General features: G+C 40.9%; 1 protein-coding gene across 24 annotated transcripts in view; it reads left to right on the top strand.

The window, feature by feature from the left end:
• The first annotated feature begins 5,943 nt into the window (after positions 1–5,943).
• CADPS2 (calcium dependent secretion activator 2) overlaps positions 5,944–26,144 on the top strand; it is a 590,044-nt gene continuing 569,843 nt past the window's right edge. For all 24 annotated transcript variants that reach the window (XM_043463600.1, XM_043463598.1, XM_043463588.1 and 21 more), the window contains exon 1: positions 5,944–6,421. In XM_043463600.1, the coding sequence (XP_043319535.1) occupies positions 6,086–6,421 (336 nt within the window). In that variant the 5' untranslated portion in view covers positions 5,944–6,085. The remainder of the gene's footprint in view (positions 6,422–26,144) is intronic.

The following is a 26,144-nucleotide window of genomic DNA, read 5'->3' as shown; positions in this document are numbered from 1 at the left end:
AATTTTCCAGTTTGTTGTGATCTACACAAAGGCTTTGGCATAGTCAATAAAGTAGAAACAGATGTTTTTTCTCAAATTCTCTTGCTTTTTTGATGATCCAGTGGATGTTGGCAATTTGATCTCTGGTTCCTCTGCCTTTTCTAAAACCAGCTAGAATATCTGGTACCTGTTAGAGACCATGGTAATAGTAAATAGTTAATAAAGACATATTCTTACTCTCCCTGCTCAAAATTATTAGACTGTCCCTTATAATTTTCTCTGGTAAAAACTTGATTTCAATTTAATTTTCCTGAGCATTATTGTTGAAACGGTCTAAATTATTATTTTTTTTTTGGTGGGACTAGAATCTTCATCTCTTGAGATATTGGTTGAATTCCTGGCCAATCAACACAATGCTTTCTTTACAGTGTCCTAGTACAGTGCTTAATATAGTCTAGGCACTCAGTAAGTTGCATTGACTAGCAGAAAATGTGTTTAACAACAAAGTCAATAAAAGTGAAAAAAAAAGAACTGTGAAAGCTAGAGGGAAAAAAATTTCCATTTATTGCTTTATCCATTTATGGGCATAATTACTAGATTTTATCCATTTCCACAAAATAGTTTGTATCTCTATTAACATTTAAAACACAAACACATTCTTGTAGGACAAGTACCTGCTTCTCTAGGAGATCTTAATTATCATCACATATATTATACATCTTGAATTAATGCAAGACTTTTCTCATGACATTTTGGGCCCGTAGGTCACAATATGCTTTTACCTTTCTTTATTCCCTGTACTTTACAACAAGCTCATTTCTGCTACCTCCTCCAAATTTCTTATAAAATGGAAATTAAAAAATGTAACTGTAATCAATCATTGTTGAATGCTGACAGATTGAATAGGAACAGAACGAAAGTAACTTCTTATTGTGGGCTCAAACCTTCTTATAAAAATTATGAAATCTTTAGGATTTTAATAAAATCCCTTACCATATTTGGAAGTTCTTTTAGTTTGGTTGTTTCAAGGCAAATAATTTAGACATACAAACTATAAGCTATGTAAAAAAATCAATAAATAAATGCATTGAACCATTTACTAATTTATCTACAATTTATTTCTATGGTTCTACAGTTAAAAGTGAGCTACATAATAAAGTAATTACAATAACAATAAAGTACTTGGCATTTACTCTATGCTGCTGCTTAGGCACTCAGTTGGGTCTGACTCTTTGTGACCCCATAAGCTGTAGCCTACCAGGCTCCTCTGTCCATGGGGATTCTCCAGGCAGGAATACTGGAGTGGGTTGCCATTTCCTCCCCCAGGGGATCTTCCCAACCCAGGGATCAAACCCAGGTCTCGAGCATTGCAGACAAATTCTTTACCATCTGAGTCACAGGGAAGCCCATTTACTCTATACTGGATAATCTTTTAGTACTTTGGATATATTATCTTATTTAATCTTCACAACAAAAGTTTAACTGTATCTGGCATGTGTAACAGTGTAGACTGCTAATTTTTCTGATCAATTTGTGCTGATCATCTGCATATATTTTTACCCTTTATTTGTAAAAAGTGTGTGTGGGGGTCACAGAACAATCTTTGCTAGGATTCAAATTCTAACTTGAAAGGTGAGAAAGAAAAAGCTGAAAAAGGTGAAAAAAAGAAAAAGGAAAAGCAAAGGAAGTAGAGGGATTTCAATGAAGTTGCCAGGAGGATTATTGCCTCATAAGATATACTCATCTTAAAAGTTTCAAAAAATGTGTTGTTTTTATCTTACTTTTACAAATGCATACTTTTTTATTAGCTAGGTTTGTGAGTTGACATTTTTCTCATACATATTTATGAACTGGTCCTTCCATTTGACCTGAAAAAGATTCCTCTATCTGTTGTAATATAATTTTAGCTATAACTACAAAAAATAATAGACTTCCAAAACACTTAAGGAATATTTTGTGAATTTTTTTCTCTATTACCACAGGAGCATATATTACCATAACTTCTTATTTTGTTCATGTCTGTTTCACATGCACCCCCTCAGGGACTAAATTTTACTGTTTCTATCTGCTCAGAATAGTGCATAGCCTAGAGTGGGTGCCCCCAAAATGTCTGTTCAGTGAAATTATGATTTCATCTGTGACTTGAAAGAGTTAATACCTTTCTTTCAGGTCAAATGCACAAATCAATTCTCAACTAGAAAACAGACCACCTATAGCTATTCAGGTCACACACCTGTTTCCTTAAATATCATTGCCAAAACGTATTTGATATTCCATTTTATTACTATACATCCATGTTACCCTAGCATTAGAGGTGTTTCATTAAAAAGCAGTATAACTTCCATTTGTTTTTATGCTCATCTTGACAAAAATAAAAATGAATCATTGACTAAAGTGTATTTTGTGTATTTATGAAATGGCATAAAACAATCATAGTCTTATGTTAGTTAGGCATCATTTATTCAATTATCCCAGAGCACCAACTGATGTTATAATTACCTGAAAAGGTAATATTTAAGGTAGAAATTTGGCAAGAACATTAGTGTAAGCACAGAATTGAAAATGTTAATTAAAAATTATTAGGGCTCTGTTTATTCTTAAAGATCAGGTTTTCTTTTCAGATTCCCTTTCTTCAAACCATCTCTATTTAGGAGGAGAGGTAGGAAGGGTTCCTCATAGATGCATCATTGGCCATCTTCTCACCATGAACGCGTTTTCCAGACCTCATTATCCATACCTGCAACTTCAACTACTACCAACATGCTGATGATTTCTTTGCCCAGGTGTGAGTAACAGGTTTGCATTTCCAAATGGGTCTAGGAGCACTCTGATAAGCTCCTCAAAACCTGATGTTTCTCCATACCTACATGTCCCCTAGAAGTTCATATTTCATCTGTTCTCAGTTTGTCATCATAGGAATGATGGGAATATCCTGGGAATCATAGTCTACCCTTGACCCTCTTCCTCAGCATCTCATGCATGTTTCATTAATTCCTTTGTCCATCTCTTAAGCTTTCCTCCCTTGCTCATTTCCATCTTAAATTCAAGCCCTCATTGTATCTGTCCCAGATTTCTTTGATAACTAATCTCAATGGTATCCTGCATCTTGTTTTACTGCCCTTGTATTGCTCCAGATTGACTCTTAAGAGTTACAGATCACCTCATGTTGTACCTTACTGTTTACTTTGTGTGTATTCCCATTTTCTTCAGGACATAGTTTAAATTCCAAAGCATGGCATAGAAGGGCATGGACATCTGCCCACTGTCCTTCTGCTCAAAGCTGAATTTGCCTGTCTGCTCTCTAGCCTCACCTTTCCTGTCTTCATATGTAGCCTTTAGTTGGGGCATGCTAATTTGTTTGCAGTTCTCCAGATGCAGAAAACAATTTCATACCTTTGCAAATGTAGTTGCATGGTCTATAGTGCCCTCACTCCAACAGCTATAAATCATTCTTCAAAACATCTATCAAGCATATGGGAAGACTTCCCTTACTCAAACTTGAATAAGATATTTTTTCTCTATATTACCATTATCTCCCAGGTTATCAGACCTATCACTGAATTGCAGTTCTAATATTTATTTTCTGTTTTTTTCAATGAATGTTTTTCTCTTCTGTCATTCTCTAACCTGTAATTTTCTAAAGGTCAGAGACTATCTCTGGCTCTTCTAAATATACCGTGCATAGTTTCAAAATGTTAGTTTCTTAACCAATATAAATTTCATTAGTTAAATTCTTAAACAGTCTCTTTGTTGTTTTGGATATTTCTTTAATTTATGCCCTTTAAGCCATTTTCATCTTTATAGACACTGTATGTTATTCTACAAATTACTAGGTATTTTCCAGTGGGATTTCCAAGGCTTGGAGAATCTTTAATTCAATAACCATTTTTTAATAGGAAGAGAATAAGCAGCTATCACATCAAGCAATTTTAACTAATTAATAAAGGAAACAAAAAATATCTTTCCTTGGCAAGAAAAGGAAGGGCAATAAAGCTGCTCTATATAAATTCCACTTTTGTGTGCCTAGGAATTAAATTCTTATTTAAGTTATCCATTTAATAAACATCATACATTTAATATATTGATTTATAATTAGACAAATTGTAATAAAAGCTACTATTTGGAATTAGAAAAGATTCAGTCTGTTGTGTCCTAGTTTTATTAGTTGTTGGTTCTGCATGAAAGGGTTGTCTAAGTCTCAGGATCCTTATCTGTACAATGGAACTAAAAATAAATGTGATCAGGTCTGTAAAGGGCTTAGAGCAGTACCTGGTACAAAGCACTGTAACTAATAATCCTCATCACCTATCTCAAAAGGCTACTTTGGTGACGTTATTCGCCAAGCACATGTACAAAACTTTGCCAAATGTAATGTATACAGCATTAGACACTATAACTTAAATGAATAAGCTTGTTATTTATGATTTACCCTGCCAAAAATGAAACACTGTCTTTAAATACATCAGTTTTTGAGATTTGTGTTTCTTGGCAGTTGGAGCTCGGCCAGCTGAGCACCTGAGGTATCACACCCTCAGGAAACACCTTTTACCACTGTGGGCATCATCAAGGATTGATAAATAGGCAAGCTTCCCCCAAAGTAAATGCCTTTTTTGTTTTTCTCCGTCTAAGGAGACTATGAGTAAATGCTGAAGGAAAGGCTCCCTCATGGATACCTAACTGTGGAAGTGGCTGCAAAAACCAAAAGCTCCTATTTGGCCACGGGGTAGACAAGCTCAGAGCCGGAAGTTTTACCTGCCCGGTGATAATTGCAGTGAGCTTCAATTGCTTCCCCGCCAATTTGGCCACTGCACACTGCACCTTGAGTTGAAGGCACTGTTTCCCTATTTCCTTCTTTGTCCGGATTAAGAACACCGGAAAAATCACAGAAAGAAACTCCTAGGTGGTTCTAACACCGGGACTGAGAAATCTGCGCAGATAAGACAGGCTTCGGGTGCTGCAACGAGACGCCCACTTGAGGCCGGAACCAACAGTGACCAAGCGTGTGCTTCAGTGCGCTGCGGACTCTTCCAAACGCTAACGGCACTGGACACCCGGCGTGCGCTCAAATATTTACTAAATAAATGTCCACACCGCACACCTGTCTTGAGTCAAATGCATCCCAACCCAGAAAATAATCAAGCTATGTGATTATTATAGAGCTGAATCAGACTGCCATTTCGCAAATACAAAACCGATCTTGCTCATGCATCTACAGGAATAAAGACGGTTTAAAAAGAAAGCCTCTCGGGTTTTGTTTTTGCTTTTCTTTTCAAGAACATTCCTCTGACTTTTACAATATGGACTTCACCATAGCGTCGGACAGCAGCAGGGCAAGAGACTTTATAAAGTCTCTTCCCAACGTTATTTGGAGGTAAACGGCTCCGGCCGCACTTTTCCGCGCTAGGGTTCAATCCTAGGTATCAATTTCAGGTCGGAGACTCCCGTTCTGGCCGTTCCCCTCACCTGGGGAGGTGGAGGGGGCAGCTCTCCTGGTCCCCTGTCCGCCTGTGCCTCAGAAAGCTTGCGGAAGAAAAGAAAGGTGGTGATGGCGAGGTCACGGCCATCTAAAGATCCCAGGTGGGCGCACGCAGAACCACTAAGCTGAGCGCCTCCGTATCTTTGCGAGTCGCGCGCCTGGCACCCATCCAAGCACTCTGCCCGGGTCGCGGCGGCGGCGCGCGCACGCGCACTCCGCGGCCCCGCGCCCGCTCCTCAACATTCCATTCCACGTGTTGCTTGTTGTAGGCGCCACAGGTTCCCCACCTGCGCCGGGGCGCTCGGGCGGCCGCGCCTCGGCGGGCGGAGGTTGGAGAACCGAGAGGGCGGCGGGGCCCCGGCCCGCTGAGCAGTTCGCGAGGCGCTCGGGCTCACTCCCGACGCTAACTCCGCCTATTTAATCCCGGCGGCCCCCGCCCGCCCCTTTCGCCCTGGTGGTAGGAAACACTCCTGGATCCAACTCGACGTGTCCGGAAAGCCTCGGTCAGTTTCCCTTTCGTTCTGCGGCCGCAGCTGCCAGCCGCTCAGCTCGTGCAGACCCGCGGGCGCAGCCGCCGAGAGTGAGGCGCCTAGGGGGCCGCAGATCGCGCGGCGGGGCGCCCCGAGCACCATGCTGGACCCGTCTTCCAGCGAAGAGGAGTCGGACGAGGGGCTGGAAGAGGAGAGCCGCGATGTGCTGGTGGCTGCCGGCGGCTCGCAGCGAGCGCCGCCGGCCCCGGCTCGGGAAGGGCGGCGGGACGCGGCGGGGCGCGCGGGTGGCGGCGCGGCCAGACCCGTGAGCCCGAGCCCCTCGATGCTGAGCGAGGGGCGAGACGAACCTGAACGGCAGCTGGACGAGGAGCAGGAGCGGAGGATCCGTCTGCAGCTGTACGTTTTCGTCGTGAGGTGCATCGCGTACCCCTTCAATGCCAAGCAGCCCACCGACATGGCCCGGAGACAGCAGAAGGTGAGTTGCTGCAGGACCCGGCGTTTCCAACCTCCACTTCTTCCTCCCTGCGCTTTTCTCCTGGTGGAACTCTGGGGCCCCTGCCCGCTGTCCTTCTGCTGGACACTGTGTTTTTGTTACTCTTGGAGGGCAAGGGACTCTTTGGGGGGTGTGTGTGTGTGCGGGGGGGGGGGGTACAGTTCTTTAGCCCGCCAGGTATCGGGTTGCCGCGGACGTGCCTTCTCCTCCATGGTTGGTAGAAGCGGTCAGTTTGGCATCCATGGGGCCGAAACCGGCCCGGCGGTGCCACTGCTGCACCCGGCGAGCTCGGCCCCTGCCGGATCAGGACGCAACTCCTGTCAACTTTAATTTCAAAACAGCGGTGGTGCTTTCCTGTCCACTTAGTTTCTGCTAGAGCAGGGCTTTACCCGGGTTCTGAATGAGTGTGGGATCTGAGCCAGAGGGAAATCTTCTCTAGGGAGAAGGTGTAGAAATGTTCCCCCAAACAAAGCTAACCTGACAAGTTTTCCTGTACTATTGTACAACTAGGACGTCAAATCCTAAGGCAGAAGAGTGTGCAGCTTGGAGAGTGGCTGTGGGTTAGTAATTACTGGTCCCGGCAGGCCTTAATGAAACATGCTATTGATGAAAAATAGGATTGGTTCATGACCACTTCAAAACAACGCACTACACACCCCCGACATTCCCAAAGAGGTAAGGCATTTGTTTCAGGTGAAATGCATGCCAACTTTAGTTTTGAAACAAGACCCCCAGGAGTCTAATTTTGTAGCGGACAAAAGTAATGACTCAAATTGCCCTAATTGGGTATATGTTTTCAATAGAAACCAAGAAACCCTCTTAATAGAATGTGAACTTAGAAGGTTCGCTGGAAACCCGCACCAGTCGCCTTAGCTTGGGGCAGGATATGAAGACCCAGAGAGACTGTAATTTGCCCAAAGCATGCCTGGTTGCACAGAGATTTGTTTTCTGAAGCATTAACCTCAGAATGTGAGGCATTTCTTAGAAATTTGGAGCACTTCTGAATTGACTTGTGAAAAGCTGTATTTCAGAGTAAATTGCGGTCTACCGATTGCCCTTCACCCCCATTTACCCAGCTTCTCTCTAAAACAAGCCTAAACCAAGAAGCTGTCTGGAATCAGTCTCTGGGCATGCTTATGGGATGATTCTGTACACTTGGAGACTAATTACCCACACCCTTCAGGTGCCTAACCCTCTAGGTAACTCAGTCACAGCATGCTAGAGCTGGAAAAGAAACCTTGGGATCCAGACAGGCCTCTCATTTTGGAGACGTGTTTGAGTAACATGTCCTATTCCCTAAACAACTGGCATGATCAGAGCCACCATTCCTGAGGTCAGTTTGGAGGAAGTTCCCTGTGGAGTTCTTGGAACCTTCCATTCTGCTCTCAGGTAAGTGCCACGCTGTTCTCTTTTGCTTGCATTGGGTTGCATTGCAGTCATTCTGCCTCTCAACTCCGTAGGTCAAGTGACTTTCAACTTCAGTAACTACTCTAAAATTATAACTAAATTTTGATGTATGTTGTTCAGTTATATTAAGTTTATGACTATCATCCAGTCTCTCCAGTACGTTCATTCATATTGCATCTAATGTTATTTTTGGTATTGAAGTATAAAAATAATGTGTAATGAAACCAAGAGACTATTCCTATCTGGAATATTGTCACTGAAGATGCTTTTGCTATAAGTCACTTGCTGGTAGCTGATTCTTACTGTGCATACTTGTTGCATTTTGTTAGTAAAACAAACACTCCCTTGCTTGTTCAAATAGTAGAGATTTCTCTGACTCCTCTTGTTTAAATAGGATGTTTTTCCAGAAATTATTTGAATTGGCAAACAGGTGCAGTCACAATACCGCTGAGGAAATAATTTTTTATAACATCATTCAGACGACATCAAAAATAATTACAAACAGCAAAAAAAAAAAAAAAAAAAAAAGAAGCAGAACTGTTTGTGTTCTATACAAGAACACTTGGAAATTTGTTTCCCAGATAGTGAGCATTGAATGCTGTCAGATAAAGTTTTGTGAAGTATTCTTAAGGGGGGAGGCCCCCAAACAACTTAAGTGTTTCCCCTTATTCAAAAAGCCCCACACTTTTTCTTAAAGCATGTTGCTTGCTGAAGGGAGCTGGAGTAATTCTTGGCAGTCGGGTTCCCTCCTAGGACAAGATGAAATGGGAATTTAACTATATCCCTGTGAATTTTATGCTCAAGCCAGTAATTAATGCCGGAAACTTTGTCTTGAATTATACAGTTGGGTTATATAAAAGAAGTAACAGGATAATTGCAAAATCACTAATCCGTTGTATATTTTTATTCTGTATCTTGAAATAGTCAGACATCTAGTTAAAGGATTTAATAGCTTAAATTGTTGTCATTGAAGTGCATATTGCTGCTTACTCACTCCTCCTAACTTGAGAATTTAGAAACAGAGAAACTGAGATCTGAAAGGGTCTTCATCTTTAAGAGAAGAAAACTAATCACAGGATGGTAGTAGTCTTATTCTGGCAGTCAAAGCTCTCTTGCTATTAGGTTGAGTGAGTTGGTTGAGTTTCTGTGAAGCAACTGAGCTATGGTGATTTTTGTTTTCCCACTTGGCTAAAATGGCCCACAAAGCTACCAAAAGGTTGTATCCATGAATTGAAAAATCACAGTGGCATTAAACTCGGTTGACTAAAACATGTCTGTCTTTGCTTTTGGCTGGGAAGTTTCAGCTTAGAATAATGTGGTTGGCTTATGCCAGTCTAACTTAGGACTTTACAGAAAATTCTGGAAGTGAGTGTAGAGGAGACATTGACAAAGCTTTCACGAGGTGGTCACACCGCCTAAATGGTTCGCGCATGATACAAATGTGAAGTAACAAGCAGCCAATGGCAGAATGACTTCAGTTGTGACTGATGCTTCAGTCTCTGCTTATTTACGTAATCTTTGCTCCATCAGTTAACAGATAATGATGAGCCTTGGATGATTCCAGATCATTGGTTAAAGGTGGAATCAGTGTTGAAATTAGGAAACAATAACAGATAAAGCTAATCAGTTATTACTTAATAAAGGCAATTTGTCTTTGGACATCAGTTTTTACTTCATAAAGGCAGGTTGTCTTTGGAAAACATTGAGACCCTAAAGGAGAAATACAGTCCATAGTGGTTAGAAGGTAGGGGAGAATCTGATGAACATAATGACTGCCATAGAAGAGGTTAAGTATATTCCATAGCTGTGGGCTTACAGATTGCAGGTCTCAATTTATAACAGATTTCAGGTGTGTATGAGTTTTGGTTGGCCACTCCATAGGTTTTTAGTCAGTAAGTTGCTTTTTCATTATTAAATTTAGTGACAGTCAGATAGTAAAGCCTACTATCTTAAACTAGAAATAATGAAGAAGGAATTTAAAAGATTAAAATGGTACCTGATAACTCTCCATGGGATTCATATACCCATGTTCTTTGCATTTTTATGTGTCTCTGTAATCTTACTAAACTCCTTAAACCTCCTTATGTAATCACTCCCACCACTTTGCATAATTTTCCACACTAATTAAGTTTGAGAAATGTATACAAATAGTGTGAAATCGCAGATGGCGGGGAAGTAATCTCCTTTGGTAAGACTGATCACGGAGCGAGCATCATGGGCAAATAGTATTGGCTGGAGTGGCACACAGTGGGGTCTTGCCTGCATGTCTCGCATGCGAGGGTCAGGCTACAGTGAGTGGCTGCTTTTAGCCCTCTTTGGAAATGGGAGTATTTTCTGTGGCTTTAACAACAACAACAACAACAAAAAAACCCACTTCTCACTGCTTAGATGATATCCAAGCTCGGGGAAAGAGCCAATTTTATGGGGGGGGGGGGAATCTAGATTTATAAACTCCAGGAATCACATACCTTATGCTAGAGGTCATTGTGTGTTAGTGCTATGTTGTGCCATCTTCAGGACCTAAGATGCGACTGAAGCCTGGTGTATAAGAACCTAGCAAATGCTTGTTGGTTACATGAAGTGTCAGGTTTAGTCCATGTTTCAAAGACTTGGTGAGTTGTGTGGGCTTAGTCATTGCCGACTCTTGCCGACCCCATAGACTGTATAGCCTGCCTGGCTCCTCTGTCCTTGGAAATTTCCAAGCAAGGATACTGGAGTGGGTTTCCATTTTCTTCCTCTAGGGGGACCTTCCTGATCCAGGGACCAAACTCCAGTCTCTCGCATCTCTTGCTTTGGCAGACAGATTCTTTATCACCAAGGCCCCTGGGAAGCCCCTCAGTGAGGTATAGGGTGGCAGAAAGAATATAGAGGGAAAGAGTCGACTTCTCTTCTTGGAAATTAATCTTCCTAAACGTGTTTTGAGACCTCTTGGGCTCACCCCACCCTCCACAGTTCCCTGACCAGGGATCGAACCCAGGCCCCCTGCCTTGGGAGCATGGAGTCTTTAGCCACTGGACCACCAGGAGGGTTACCCCACCCTCTCTAAAGAAAGCCATGAAAATGATCACACCTGCTGCTGCATGACTAACGACTTCACAGGGGTTTTCCCAATGCCACGACCAAATCCAGGGGGACAGGCAGCGTGGAAGCCCCATGATGTGCCTTTCTTGCTTGCAGGGTTCCAGGAGATAGGCTGATAGTCTAAAAAGCCCAGCCTCTCAGGGAGTTGGGATAATTTATGCTTTACTACTCAGGCTTTGGTTCTTTATGGAGCAAACACAGAAGGGATGGGTTATGTTGTTTTTGCTGCTTTTAATAATAGGGAATACATTGTCCTATGGGGAGTAAGTAGGAAACCACACATTAAAGTGAAACCTCGGACTGGACTTACACAGTATCTCAGAGAAAAAAAGTGCTGCTGGTTTCAACTGATTGATCTATCCCTCCAGAGGGTATCTTGGGACTGCAACACTTAATTTGGTGGAATGAGTTGTACTAATGAGAACTCAAATGGATTAAGTGATGTTGGAGTTTGCGTCTTTCAAAAATGAAATCAGCAATAATTTCTGATATACATTGACTGCTTATAAAGTGAAATAAAATATTGTGTGTATCCCCTCTTCAGTTTTAAATGGAAGCAGTTCCCTCCATTTCTACACTCACAAGATAAATAGCATAGTTTGTAAAGTCATTAAAGACCTTCAAAACAGAATTAAAGCCAGTTGCCAGGTTATTAAGTATGGGAATTATGAATGGAAAATCCCATCAGTTATAATTTTCTATGAGGCAAGCCTCTTGAGTTATTGTGCTGCTTTTTATGCATTTCAAATTAGACCTTTTTTGGGAAAGAGGGTGGGTCTCGTCATATGTTACTGCCATTTCAGTTTTTAGCCTAGGGGAAAAAAAACCTAATGATATCATTAGAACAGATGATATAGTCCCAAGGTTTTAAGAGTATTCAAAAATCAAAATCATGAAACTGTCCCAAATCTATAACATTTTTTAGGACCAGTGTTTAAGTGACTTACATATTTTGATATGATTTCCTTTTTGTTATTGTTCAGTCATGGCTGACTCTTTGCAGCCACATGCAGCATGCCAGCCTTCCATGTCCTTCACCATTGCCTGGAGCTTGCTCAAACCCATGTCCATTGAGTCAGTGGTAACATCCTACTGTCTTGTCCTCTGTCGTCCCCTTCTCCTGCCTTCAATCTTTCCCAGCATCAGGGTCTTTTCCAGTGAGTTGGCTCTTTGCATCAGGTGGCCAAAGTATCGAAGCTTCAGCATCAGTCCTTCTAATGAATATTCGGGATTGATTTCCTTTAGGTTTGATTGGTTTGATCTCCTTGTAGTCCAAGGGACTCTCAAGAGTCTTCTTCAACACCACAGCTCAAAAGCATCAATTCTTTGGTGTTCAGCCTTCTTCATGGAAAGGCAGAAAGATACAATTTCCTTTCTTTACAAAAACAAAAAAGCAAAACTTGGGATTCTTCTCCTTAGCTACACACTAGAATCACCTGGAGAGCTTTTTTAAAAAATCCTGATTGTACTGCAGACTAATTGAATCAGTCTCTGGGGTTATAGTCATAAAACTTTCCAGGTGATTCTAGTGAACCATCAGACACGAGATGCCCTGTTTTAAAGGGAAGCTACGGGGAAATGACTTACAGCTTGTGTCTGTGTCACCTGGGCAAGGTGAAAGTATTTGCAGTAGTGAGTTAGACTGCTCAATCATTAAACCCATGTTACACATGAAGGGAAAGGTAATAGGGACACTAAGCAAGGAACAAAAAACACGTCAGTATTTTACACTTTATTGAATCAATAGCGGGAGGGCAGTGCATATTTGGACTTTTAAATGGTCTTTAATTTGATGAAATGCCATAGGCCATTAAACTGCATTAATAGTTGTATAATTTATTTGTTACAAAACTATGGATAGATTGCCAGGTTCACAACAGAAAATACAGCAGGGTAAACCTGAGTGTTTTTCATTAAAAAATTAACTGGAAAACAGAATATAGTGAAACCTCAAGTTGGAGTTCACACTGAGCAATGATTAACTGCTTCCCAGTTGGCTTACTGGGATAGAACCCACTTTCCAATGCAGGAGACACAAGAGACATAGGTAAGATCCCCGGGTCAGGAAGATTCCCTGGAGTGGGAAATGGCAACCCACTCCAGTATTCTTGCCTGGAAAATTCTGTGGACAGGGGAAGGCTACAGTCCATGGAGTTGCAAAGAGTTGGACGCAACTGAGCATGAATGCCTGAGCGAATTTCGCAGCAATTTGCTCCTAGGAGATCGTTAGTGGGTGGCATTTTTCTTCAGTGTGTGTGTTAAGAATGTATATGGGTTTTTCAAGAAGGAAACTTTAGAAGACATCCTCAAGTAATTGTTTTAAGTGAAGTAATTGCAAACTAAGGACTTACCTGAGAGTGTCTTTATTTTTGTACTCTTTCCAAAATTCTAACATTAGGTGGACAGTTATAAGGAAGCCTCCACTTTCCTCAAACTGTGTAACTTAAGTCTTTGGTTTTCATTTGGGAGCCTTCGACTTTGTAGAGCATCATTGATGCTTTGCTTTGCTTCTTGAGATTTTATCACATCACTTTGTAAACTTTATGGTTTGAATATTTTCATTTTATAACCTCCAAGTTAGTAATGAATTTTTATGATGAAAATGTTACTGGGGCAAAGGGTATGAATAATTAAAAGGCTATCTTTCTCAATCTGATAGCTGAGATGATACTTAATTTGCTCATTTCTGATTGCTTGGGAGGATGAATGTATATGATCTGATCTCCCTTCCCCACTTCTCTATTGAGATCATGGTTTTACTTATTAATGTGCCCCCTTCGTCAGTATGTTCCTTTAGGGAGACCATTTATGTAGTCTGCCTTTCATTTTGTTTTTAGATATAGTTCAATTGATCTTTAAGTTTCTTAAAAACTTATTTCTCATTTATGTTCTTAGATAATCAGTTTCCCATTTTGAATTAAAGTTTGAATCAAGGAGTTGACTTTGCTTTTTTCCCCAAATAGCTTAGCTGTTCTTGAAGCCTAACTTTTGATTAAGCTTTATTTTCATTACTAAGGTGTTCAGTTCAGTCGCTCATTTGTGTCCAACTCTTTGTGACCCCATGGATTGCAGCACGCCAGGCTTCCCTGTTCATCACCAACTCCCAGAGCTTGTTCAAACTCTTGTCCATTGAGTTGGTGATGCCATCCAACCATCTCATCCTCTGTTGTCCCCTTCTCCTCCTGCCTTCAATCTTTCTCAGCATCAGGGTCTTTTCAAATGAGTCAGTTCTTTGCATCAGGTAGCCAAAGTATTGGAGTTTCAGCTTCAGCATCAGTCCTTCCAGTGAATATTCAGGACTGATTTCCTTTAGGAAGGACTAGTTGAATCTCCTTGCAGTCCAAGGGACCCTCAGGAATTTTCTCCAACACCACAGTTCAAAAGCATCATTCTTCAGTGCTCAGCTTTCTTTATAGTCCAACTCTCACATCCATACATGACTACTGGAAGAACCATAGTTTTGACTAGACAGACCTTTGTTGGCAAAGTAATGTCTCTGCTTCTTAATATGCTGTCTAGGTTGGTCATAACTTTTCCAAAGAGCCAACGTCTTTTCATTTCATGGCTGCATTCACTATCTGCAGTGGTTTTGGAGCCCCCCTAAAATAGTCTGTCACTGTTTCCATTTTTTCCCCATCTATTGGCCATGAAGTGATGAGACCAGATGCCATGAACTTAGTTTTCTGAATGTTGAGTTTTAAGCCAACTTTTTCACTCTTCTCTTTGACTTTCATCAAGGGATCTTTACTTTGCTTTTTGCCATAAGGGTGGTGTCATCTGCATATCTGAGGTTACTGATATTTCTCCCGGCAATCTTGATTCCAGCTTGTCCATCATCCAGCCCGGCATTTCACATGATGTACTCTGCATATAAGTTAAATAAACACGGTGACAATATACAGCCTTGATGTACTCCTTTCCTGATTTGGAGTCAGTCTGTTGTTCCATGTCCAGTTCTAACTGTTGCTTCTTAGATTTCTGCATATAGATTTCTCAGGAGGCGGGTAAGGTGGTCTGGTATTCCCATCTCTTTCAGAATTTTCCACAATTTGTTGTGATCCACACAGTCAAAGGCTTTGACATAGTCTATAAAGCAGAAGTAGATGTTTTTCTGGAACTCTCTTGCTTTTTTGATGATCCAGCGGATGTTGGCAATTTGATCTCTGGTCCCTCTGCCTTTTCTGATAATCCTTCATTATCAGAGTTTGCTCAAACTCATGTCCGTTGAGTCAGTGATGTTATGCAACCATCTCATCTTCTGTCGTTCCCTTCTCCTCCTGCCTTCAATCTTTCCCAACATCAAAGTCTTTTCTAATGAGTTGGCTGTTCACATCAGGTGGCCAAAGTATTGGAGCTCTTGGTGTCAGTCCTTCCAATGAATATTCAGGGTTGATTTCCTTTAGGACTGACTGGTTCATTAATCTACTTTTTCCTATTGCTAGTACCATAATATTTATAACTTTACCATAATTTAATATCTGATGGAGATCACTCTTGGCTTTAGAAGGCCTAAGCTTCTTTCTTTCCTATTCATTCATCATGTGAGCAAGGCATTTCATGTCTCTGGGCCCTTTTTCATTTGTAAAATGAGAATAATGACCTCATAGAATTCCTGTTATGATTAAATGAAATGATGTATATATTAAGTGCTCAGTATAGTATCTACTGGGTGGATTAGATGCTATCATTTTTAGTTAATCCTGTTTGGGAAACTTTTTTATTCCATTTAGTCTTCTAGGAACATAGCATATCTCTTCAGTTAAGGTTCTTATGTCTTCATGATTTTTTTTTGTAGTTTTCAATATATAGACTCTTTGCCTTTATAATCAAGATTATTCTTAAGCATTTATGTTTTTTGTTTTTATTGTGATAGCCTTCTCTATTTTATTATGGATAAATGCAAAACTCCTTTTTGATTACAGCTGGTTACATTATAGTACACTTCTGATTGATTTAGTAGCTAGTATCTAATTCTTCTAGATTCATCTAGGTGAGTGAATCATCTGCTGGTAGTGATAAGTTCTGTCTGGTTCTGTCCCATAACTCTACTTGTGTTTCACAGGACACTGTCCTGATAGTGTCCAGAACAGTATATGTACTTGCTAATCAGTTCTTTTGTCTTGGTCCAGGCTTTCCTGAGAATTCTTTTTGATAGTATTCTGCCAGTGAATACTTATCCTTATTTTAGGATAATTATTTTTATTACATTAGGAGGATAAAATATCAGAAATTAACTTTGAATATTATCATATTTCTTTTCTGCATCAGTTGAAGTGACTGCCTAGTTTTACTTTACTGATATGATGCATTTCTAGGTTTCCTATTAAACCATACTTGGATTTCTAGGGCATCCTCTATGATCTGATACTTGGGCTTTGAAAGAAAGAATTCATGAACTACATCCAGACCTATTTTTTATTTTTTGGTTTCCTTAGTCTATTAGATTTTTTTTCTTATTTCAGGTTGAATTGTGATGATGCATAATTTCAGAAAATTGGCTATTTCTAGATTTTCATGTATACTGACATAGAGTTGGGCATAATTCTCTCATTTGCTCGCTTATTTTTCTCAATATTCAATGTGTTAAGTCTTCAGCTTCTAGCCTCCCTTAAATTCATTAGATATCCCAAATATCATAGTTTTTACAAATATACATGTTAACTTCATAAATTCAAAATAGAATTTAATATAGATCATATAATAAATACATAAAATAAAAAAATAAAAACATAAATCATAGGTCTTAAGGGGGTTGGGAGACATAAGGGAGGAGTACTTTCATTTGACTTCTTAATTAGGATTACTTCCTGCTTTGTAGTAAGAATGAAAGTATTCAAAGCTATGAATTTACCTCTAGATATGGTTTGAGACCAGTTTGTTACATAATGGAGTTTTATCTTTTGGTAAATTTGTTATTACAGATTTTAGTTTTTTCTTGAGCCAGTATTTAATAAGAGTATCTGAGAATTTCAAGTGTTAAGTTTTGTTTTCTTTTTATCTCAGTTGCTTAGTCGTGTCTGACTCTTTGCGACCCCATGGACTGCAGCACGCCAGGCTTCCCTCTCTGTCACCAACTTCCGGAGCTTACTCAAACTTGTATCCATCGAGTTGGTGATGCCATCCAACCATCTCATCCTCTGTTGTCCCCTTTTCCTCCTGCCTTCAATCTTGCCTAGCATCAGGGTCTTTTCTAGTGAGTCAGTTCTTCACATCAGATGGCCAAAGTATTGGAGTTTCAGCTTCAGCATCAGTCTTTCCAATGAATATTCAGGACTGATTTCCTTAGACTGGTTTGATCTCCTTGCAGTCCAAGGGACTCTCAAGAGTCTTCAACACCACAGTTCAAAAGCATCAATTCTTCAGCGCTCAGCTTTCTTTATAGTCCAACTCTCACATCCATACATGACTACTGAAAAAACCATAGCTTTGACTAGACAGATCTTTGTTGGCAAAGTAATGTCTCTGCTTTTTTATATGCTGTCTAGATTGATCATAGCTTTTCTTCCAAGGATATTTTTAATTTTATTATGCTGTCAGTGTGGCTCACTGAGGTATTTCACTGTGTATAACTAGTATTTTTACATTACAAATTAGTATATACGTAGTCTGACTTTAAGATGTAAAGTTTTATATCTAAATCAGCATTATTGTAGTAACCCTTCCTATCTGGTCATCTTTGCAATAACTAAATTATCCTATAATTATGTGGACAGCTGACCCTTGAACAACATGGGTTTGAACTGCACGGGGCCCATCTGTACACAGTTTTTTCAGTAGTAAATACTACTGTACTACCTGATTTACCATTGGCCTATGCAGAACCTCGGATACGGAGGAATGGAGAGTTGGAGTGCTGGCTATAATAATGTGCTGATTTTCAGCTGTGTCAAGGGTCAGTGCCCCTAAGCCCAGCATTGTTCCAGGGTTGATTGTATTTTCAATTTATCTTGCATTTCTAGAAGTGTTCATGAATTTTAATGCCGGATTCTTTATATACTTAGGAACCTTTATACTATTACCAGTGAAAAGTAACTCCCTTTGATTCATAGTGTGTTGAGTAAAGATTCTATTCAATGTTTTATCCAGTTTTAGCATTGCAACAACTTTCTTTTGAAGAGTTAATCAGATATATTGTAGGTATCCCGAATACATACACATCCACACTCATATGTTCACCTATATATACTTACAAGCATTTGTATACACATTATTTGCATATGTATGTGGGCTTCCCTGGTGGCTAAGTCGGTAAAGCACCTGACTGCAATGCGGGAGACCTGGGTTCGATTCCTGGGTTGGGAAGATCCCCTGGAGGAGGGCATGGCAACTCACTCCAGTATTTTTGCCTGAAGAATCCCCGTGGACAGAGGAGGCTGGCAGGGTACAGTCCATGGGGTCGCAAAGAGTCGGATATGACTGAGCGACTAAACACATGGACACACGTATGTATGTATACATTTTGATGTTATTTTGTATTAAAAATTGTTACAATTTTTACCTAGTCTTTGCTTTTTGTAAAAATGTTTTAAACATTTTTAGTCATTGCCACTATGATATATTTAATCTCATTTTCTATTTTCAGTGTTTTGTTTCCTCTGCCTTTTATTTTGTCTTTGCTGTGTGGCATTTCAGCTCTCCCATTCTGGAGCTAGGGACAGGTAGAGTGACGTATAAATCTTCTTTTGTCTTCCTCATGGTCTTCCCTGGTGGCTGAGGTGGTATAGAATCCACCTGCAATGTGGGAGACCTGGGTTCGATACCTGGATTGGGAAGATCCCCTGGAGAAGGGAAAGGCTACCCACTCCAGTATTCTGGCCTGGAGAATTCCAAGGACTGTATGGCCCATGGCATCGCAAAGAGTTGGACATGACTGAGCAACTTTGACTTTGCCTTCCTCATGGTTGTGCTTAATGTTTTGATTCACTGGGCAGAGCACACTTGTTTTAAGAGGCTGTGTCTCCAATTTTCTTCACGGATTTTGAAGTTAGTGGACATTCCTCTGGAAAGTAGGCTCTCATTTTATATTTAGTCTGCAGTGTTTTTACAAATTTTATGGATCTGTATATTTTATTGGAAGATGGGAAAAATTAAATTCTGCCATGAAACCTGAATTCTTACTATTTTAACAAATTTAGGGAAATATATTCCAAATCTTATTTAAGGAGATGAGAATGTTATTTCTGTTCTCTAGAAAAATGCCTAAGACCAAAATGCTACTGTAGTCAAAAGGCTTACAAAATGCTGAATATCATCAAGAGCAGTTCTGAAATATAACAGGATGAATCTAACCTACATTTGTGAGCTCTGGTTTCCTTAACCAGAAGGATTGCCTATGTTGTTGAGCAGTGGTTAAGTAAGGAGACTGAGATAAAGCACATTCTTGTTCTTCCATCTCTGCTTCAACTAGGGTCACACTGCTTCTACATATTAGAACAACACACCTAAAGTGATAGAAGAGCAGGATGAACTGTCTAATTATGAAAAATTTGTGATTTGAGAGTAAAATCCCATAAGAATTTCGAGAGTTTGATCACCACGTCCTAGAATCCTAGGGTTTCGATTTTATTTCTCCTTTTTATTTCCTTACACATATTTGGGACAAATGATGGAGGATGTATGGTTTAATCCGACACAAATCTAATCGGTGAGGTGTGGACTCTGTGGTCCTTCAAATAAGTAGAGATCAAAGGACAGTTGTTTGGAGCTCAGGGGAAAGATTTGGTTTCAAAAGGTAAACTTGAAAACTGTCCTGTGGATAGTAATCGAAGTCATGGGCACGACTGTGGCCAAAATAGAATCCAGTAAAGAGGTTTTAATGACTTAGTCTTAAAGAACTTCAGGATTTAAAAGACAAGAAGGAAGATTGAATTGGCAAAGGAAATGAAGAAGGAACAGCTGGGTCTATAGGAAAGTTAGGATGACCTTTGTCACAGAAGCTAAGAAGAGCTGTTTCAATAGAAAGAGGTAGGAAACGATGTCGGATGTTCAGAGGTCAAGTGTAATAAAATAGGGATTGAAAATGTTAATTGAATTTAGCAGTATGAAGATGACTGCAGTATTGCAATTCAGAAGCTGAATTTCACAGCCCAGTTTCTCAACTGTTGATTTCTAAACTATATTTTGTATGCTGAATTCACATCTGATGAACAGCTTGAGTTGTAACACAGTGACTTTGCCACACAAAAGGTTCAATGTTTGCATAGACTGTTTTGTGAGGGACACTGTACAAATATAAATGTGTACATGTACATGCATATGTATTTGTGCTTTTGTTTTATAGAAGTGAAATGAAAATTATTAGTGATAAACCTCGATTTCAAATATGGAACAGTTGAGACAGATCACGAAATATGCTGCAACTAGCAAATCTTTGACATTAGTTGGGTACTTAAGTTTAGCTGTTCATCCCTTTTGAATGAAATGATCTCAGAATTTGTGCAAAGGCTGGAATGTGTAGAAAGTGGGATAAAGGACTTCTATGGTGGGTCCAGTGGCTAGGATTTTGAACTCCAAATGCAGGAGGCCCGGGTTCGATCCCTGTTCAGTGGGCTGGATCCCACATGGCACAACTAAGACCTGGCATAGCCAAATTAATATTTAAAAAGTAGGATGAAATCAGGCTGGTAATATTTTTTAGCCTGATGGTAATTTATCTCTCCCCTGTTGTCCCCTTCCTCTTTGTTTTACTTTCCCACTTCCAGTGTCTATCATGTTTATGGGAATCTCGTTTGAGAAGAGTGGGGTTCAGCCCTTCCTCGTCCTCTAGTAAAATGAGGCTTCCCTGGTGGCTCAGTCGGTAAAGAGTCTGCCTGCAATGCTGGAGACCCGCTTTCAATCCCTGGGTGGGGAAGATCCCCTGGAGAAGGAAATGGCAACCCACTGCAGTATTCTTGCCTGGAGAATTCCATGGACAGAGGAACCTGGCAGGCTACAGTCCATGGGGTCACAAATAGTTGGACATGACTGAGTGACTAACACTATCTGTAAAATGACGCACACTTGCTCAGTAAGATGCTGTGAAGATTACATAAAATTTCTGAAAAGTCTTTAGCACATTACCTGGCATGGAGTAGATCTGCAGTTTCCTTTCTTTTAATTTTCATTCAGTACGGAATTTTCATTCTGTAAAGTGTATTTCTTAGCTGTCAAATACTGAGGCTATGTTTGAACAGATACCGTATACTAGGCCCAGATTTAGGCATTGAGAGTACAGGTGTAGACAGGAGAGCCCCCGTGAGACTTGTATTCTCGTAGAGGAGACGGATCATTAACATATGTGTATTAAGAGATACTGACTCTGGGGAGGGATGGCGGCATTAGCTATTTCGGGTAGGGTGGGCAGGGAGTGCCTCTAAGGAGCCAACAGTGGTTGAGCAGCACTTGAATGAAGTGAAGGCCTGAGCCTCTTGCTGGTGGGGGGTGGGGGGAAACAGGACAGATGGCATTTACAGCAAGTGCAAAGAGCCTTGCAGGGGAATAAACAAACTTGTCTTATGAAGAACAGCTTGAGGTCTAGGGTGTCTAGGATGGAGCTGAGAGAGGGCGAGTGGGAAGTGATGAGTCTGGAGAAGTTGGCATGGGTCAGCTTTGTAAGGTCTTTAGGCCAGTGGCCCCCAAGCTCTTTGGCACCAGGAACCAGTGTCATGGAAGACAGATTTTCGGTAGGTAGGGGTGGGGGAAATGGTTTCGGGATGACTCAGGCGCCTTGCATGTATTGTGCACTTTAGAACGCTGTCACTGATCTGACAAGGGGTACTCTTCCACGGCCTGGAGGTTGGGGAGGCCTCGTTAGGCCATGGTAGGGTCAGAATTTAAGTGAGGTGTGAAGCTGTTGAGTACTGAGCAGGTTCAACAAGTGATCTGATTTACATTCTAAAACCATCTGTGTCTGAGAGTAGCCAATGCCACTGCATTGCACAGTTCAGGGACCATCATTTACGCCTCGAGGTCATCCAGCCTTGAGAGCAGGCCGTCAAGGCGAGAGCGGAGGTCTGGCAGTGGTTCCGGTTTGAAGGTGGTAGCCTGAAGGGGAGTAGAAGATATCCATAGTATTTGCTCACCATTTTTTAAGTTCATGATTATATTACAATGGACAATATGGAAGTAGTGTTATTTTGAAAATTATAAGGTGTTGTATCTGTTTAAATTTATCTATGTGGTTAAAAATCCAAGCCTTTCAAAACTTGCAATAAAAAGCAGTCTCCTTTCCCACTCTTCCCCAACCCCAGGTACAGTCCCCATGGGAACCCTTTGACTCTTCTCTCTGATGTTTTTAATTCTTCTGGTGCATCCTTTATACATTGGAATAAGGTGCACAAATCACTTTTCCTCCTCCAGCCTCCTCACATGTCAACCATTACTTTCTGTAGAAGGGAGGGGAGGAGGTCAGAGAGGTCGAGCTCACCTGCAAGCACCTGGCTCACTTGCTTCTAGTTGGAATGTGGTTATTTACCGTTATTGGTTTCTGATAGTTGACTCCAATAAGTCCACAGACTTCTTAGCTAAGAGCATGGCTACCTTTTCTCATTTTGTTCTTTTTTTGGTTAACCGTGGGACTGGGCATAATTATCTGCAGAGAGTTTTGGACGAGAACACAGCCCAGGGGAATGTTGACTTTATTTCTCACACACGAGAATGGGACTGAGTCCCATGAGACCATAGGTCTTCAGGAGAAATTACACAGGCAATGTCTTTGTCCTTACAGAATTCAGAAAGTCAGGCCATGAGTGGCTGAGATTTGCTGAGAAGAGCAGACCGTGAGTCTTGGCAGACTGGAAGCAAGTATGTGGCAGACAGATTGTTGCCCTGAATTGTTAGGGTTGTCAATGGCCTTCAGGAGAACAAGCAGGGAATTCCCCGGTGGTCCAGTTGTTAGGATGCCATGTGCCACTTTGATTGCTGGGCCAGGGTTCCATTCCTGGTTGGGAAACTAAGATCCCACAGGCTGAGAGGTGCAGCCAAATGGTTTAAAAAAAAAGAGGGTCTGTTCTATTTCAGCCTCTGGTGGCTGGTTAGAGCCAGAAGGCTAAGTTCAGGCAAGCGAGGTAAAAATAGAAGTGATCTGCAAACCTTCTGGGCCTTTCCCAGAAGAGGGACACATCCTCCCTTTTTCCCACAGGCTGGAATCTCCAAGTCAGCCACTCGATCAGCCATGTGGATGAGGACATGGTTGCTACTTGTTGAGGATCGCAGAGCATCATGTCTGGGGAACCTGGGGCCCTCATCACTTTGCAAGGAAGAGCTGCCACATGCTCAGATCTCAGAGAAACAAACTTCCGTCATGTTTGTGCTAATTTTAGGTGACTTGATTTTGGTTATAATCTCTGCAGCAGAGGATGAGATGGTTAGATAGCATGATGGATTCAATGGACATGACTTAGAGCAAAATCTGGGAGATAGTGGAGGACAGAGAAGCCTGGCAGGCCACAGTCCCTGGGGTCACAGAGAGTCAGACGTGACTTGGCAACTGAAGAGCAGCAACAAATAATCTCCGTTGTATCCACATCATATCTGCAATTAGCCTTTTTAATTTAGGTAATATACTCATCCCTCTATTTCTCAGTTTTTCATCTATAGCCATTATAGCGGTACTGTTCCTGCTGTTAGTGTTAATTACTTGCTGTTCATTGCCTCCTCTTTGCTACCTTTCTGGCCTAGCTTCCCTGGCAGCCTTTGTGGCCATATCACAAGGTTCTGGGGTAGGAGACAGGAGACAGTGCTCTCTCTTGTGCCTGAGGAAAACACTAAGGGAATTTGAGACGTGGGGTCAGACACACTTGATTCTGAAACCATTGCCAGCAGCACCAGCATCCAGACTTTTTCTGTAAGGAAAATACCCGCCCCAGGTTGCTAATCTTACTTCACATTTTGTAAGAATCATTAAGTTCTCTGCTCTTTGAGTATTTGCCTCTAGAAATTCAAGGCTGCTTCATGGAGTTGACATCATCAAGACTGTTTTTCACTGTGAAACCCCGTAATACACTTGATTGCATTTCTTATAAAATTATTATTTTGGGGGGAGTCTTTTTCTTCTCTACCCATCTTCTCTCCCTTCAGTGCTTCCTTAAGTTGTTCCAAGTTATAAACCGGAGCTTAATCAGCAGGAATGGTCATAATGCGTGGTAGACATTTAAAGAAAATGGAGTGTTTTTTGGTTTTCTCAGTGGTTAGGGGGTTGTCACTGCTGTTTAGTGGGTGGGCTCCAGGGATCCTAGAAATCCTGGAATGCATGCTGTGTTGTCTATCATACATGACATTTGAATGCCCAGTTGGACATTTCTGTAGGTAAAGCTGGTTTATAATTATTTGAGCCTAGAGCATAACTCTTCATTTCAAAATGCAAAGTATTTTTTTTTTTTTTGCATGGGTTTAATAAGTTATTTTTCTAGAACTACAAGTTCTGGGTAAATTGAAGGAAGATTGGACTCCAGTAGGAACTTTCCTGAGACTTGCTCACCATTTTGAAAAATGTCACAAACAGCAGTGATGCTTCTGATATTATGTTAGCAATACACAATGCTTGTGTCAGCCTTCATTTTCAGTTGTCACATTCTCTTTGATTTTATGGGTCTGTATATAAAAACTATTTAGCCCTCATTTCAAAATGTCAACACTGTTCTTTGTTTTTTGATATCTTTCAGTTAAATATTGCCTAACTTCCCTTAAATTCTGACTTCTTCATTATATAAGGCTAGATGCATACATTCACTGTCTTGTAGACCAGCTCTGCCTAAACATTTACATACTAATAGCCGTGTTATTTCAGTTATTGATATTTTATTGTTTCTGTTCCAGTTAGAATGCTTATATTTTTGAAAGCATCTCTGCAGATAATATAACCTAGGTATAAATTTCATTGCTGCAGAGCAAAAGGATTATTGTTCTGTTGTCATTTGCAATTATCGGAGTCTATCAGTTAGCGCCAAGCAGGAGAGAGCGATTGCACTCCAAGGGGCAATTCACAAATGAGAGAGTCTGACAGGTTTCAGGGAGCCAGGGAAAGGAACTATGAAGCCCTTACTACGCCTGGCCCTCCAAGGGCAGGAGGAAGGCTGCCTAACTGAGGCTGTGGGTAGCGTCTAGTCACTGAGGCTGTGCCTGGCAGGGAGAGAGCTAGAAGTGGGACTCTCCCTTGCCTTTGTCTTCCCTCCTTCCGATTCCGCTGATGCTGGTCCTTCACCAGAGAGGAAACCCAGAGAGAAGGTGGGGAGCCCAGGTGCTTGCTGGTGTGAGTCACTGGTGCCTCAAGGCACCAAGCAGAGTAGCCAGTAAGGGTAAATAGGCCTGGAGGGTGAAGGGGAACAGCCAGCGCAGGGAATGTTGTGTCTGATTAGCTTTGAGAGCCACGATTCCGCAGAACATTCATCTCTCTCTCCAGTTCTCCCTAGATCTATCCCTCATGAGGTCTTCCTCTGGGGTTCTCTCATCTGAACTGGTGTTTGGACAGCAGGCTGCATTGTTATTCTCCTTTCATTGTTCTTTTCATTTGGTGACACTTTTGGTCTGAACCTTTTCCACTTGCAGCTTTGTAAGAAAGTGTGATAAATTTTTCAAATCCATACAAGTCTGTAGTTATCTTTATTTTGATGGAGAAATGGGCTGGCCATAGAAGTCTGGGATAAAATTGTTTTCCCTTAGATCTTTGAAGGCATTGCTTCACAGGTGTTGCTAATGAAAAGTTTGAAGTCTGGCTTCATTTTTATATGACCCATTTTTTCCCTGTCTCATATGCTTCTACTGTTCAAAAGAATTTATTGTGCTGGGTACTTATTTACTCTCAATATGGCTGTCAGAGTGTATCTTTCAACTCTTGGACATTCTTATATTTTGTGAACGTGAAAGGGAGGGAGGCTAGGTGGTAAAGGGTAGTGTTTGTTTACCTTTAGGTTGAGACAGCTTCTTAATCTTCCTGCTGTCTTTATTAGAACATTTAAAGCATTCTATTTGGATGAATTTTCCAATCATAATCTTGAGATTGTGATTAACAAACAAGTGACTTTCTTTTCATCTGCCTCTTGGCTTTACTTCAGGAACACAGAGTAATAAACTTCAAGAGAGTCAAAGAACATAACAGTATTTATATTATGTGCATATTCCTTATTATATAATTTTCTATGACTTTTTTTCTGTTTGACTCTCCTGTGCATTAATGAAGCTGTTAATGGGAATAAGGCCAAGAGATCCTAAAATGACCTTGATATGATGAAATATAAACATC

The sequence above is a fragment of the Cervus canadensis genome, chromosome 3 (assembly GCF_019320065.1).
Source record: "Cervus canadensis isolate Bull #8, Minnesota chromosome 3, ASM1932006v1, whole genome shotgun sequence".
Classification (NCBI taxonomy): Eukaryota; Metazoa; Chordata; class Mammalia; order Artiodactyla; family Cervidae; genus Cervus; species Cervus canadensis.
Note: the sequence above shows the minus strand (reverse complement) of the source record. Positions and strands in the feature narration are given on the sequence as shown.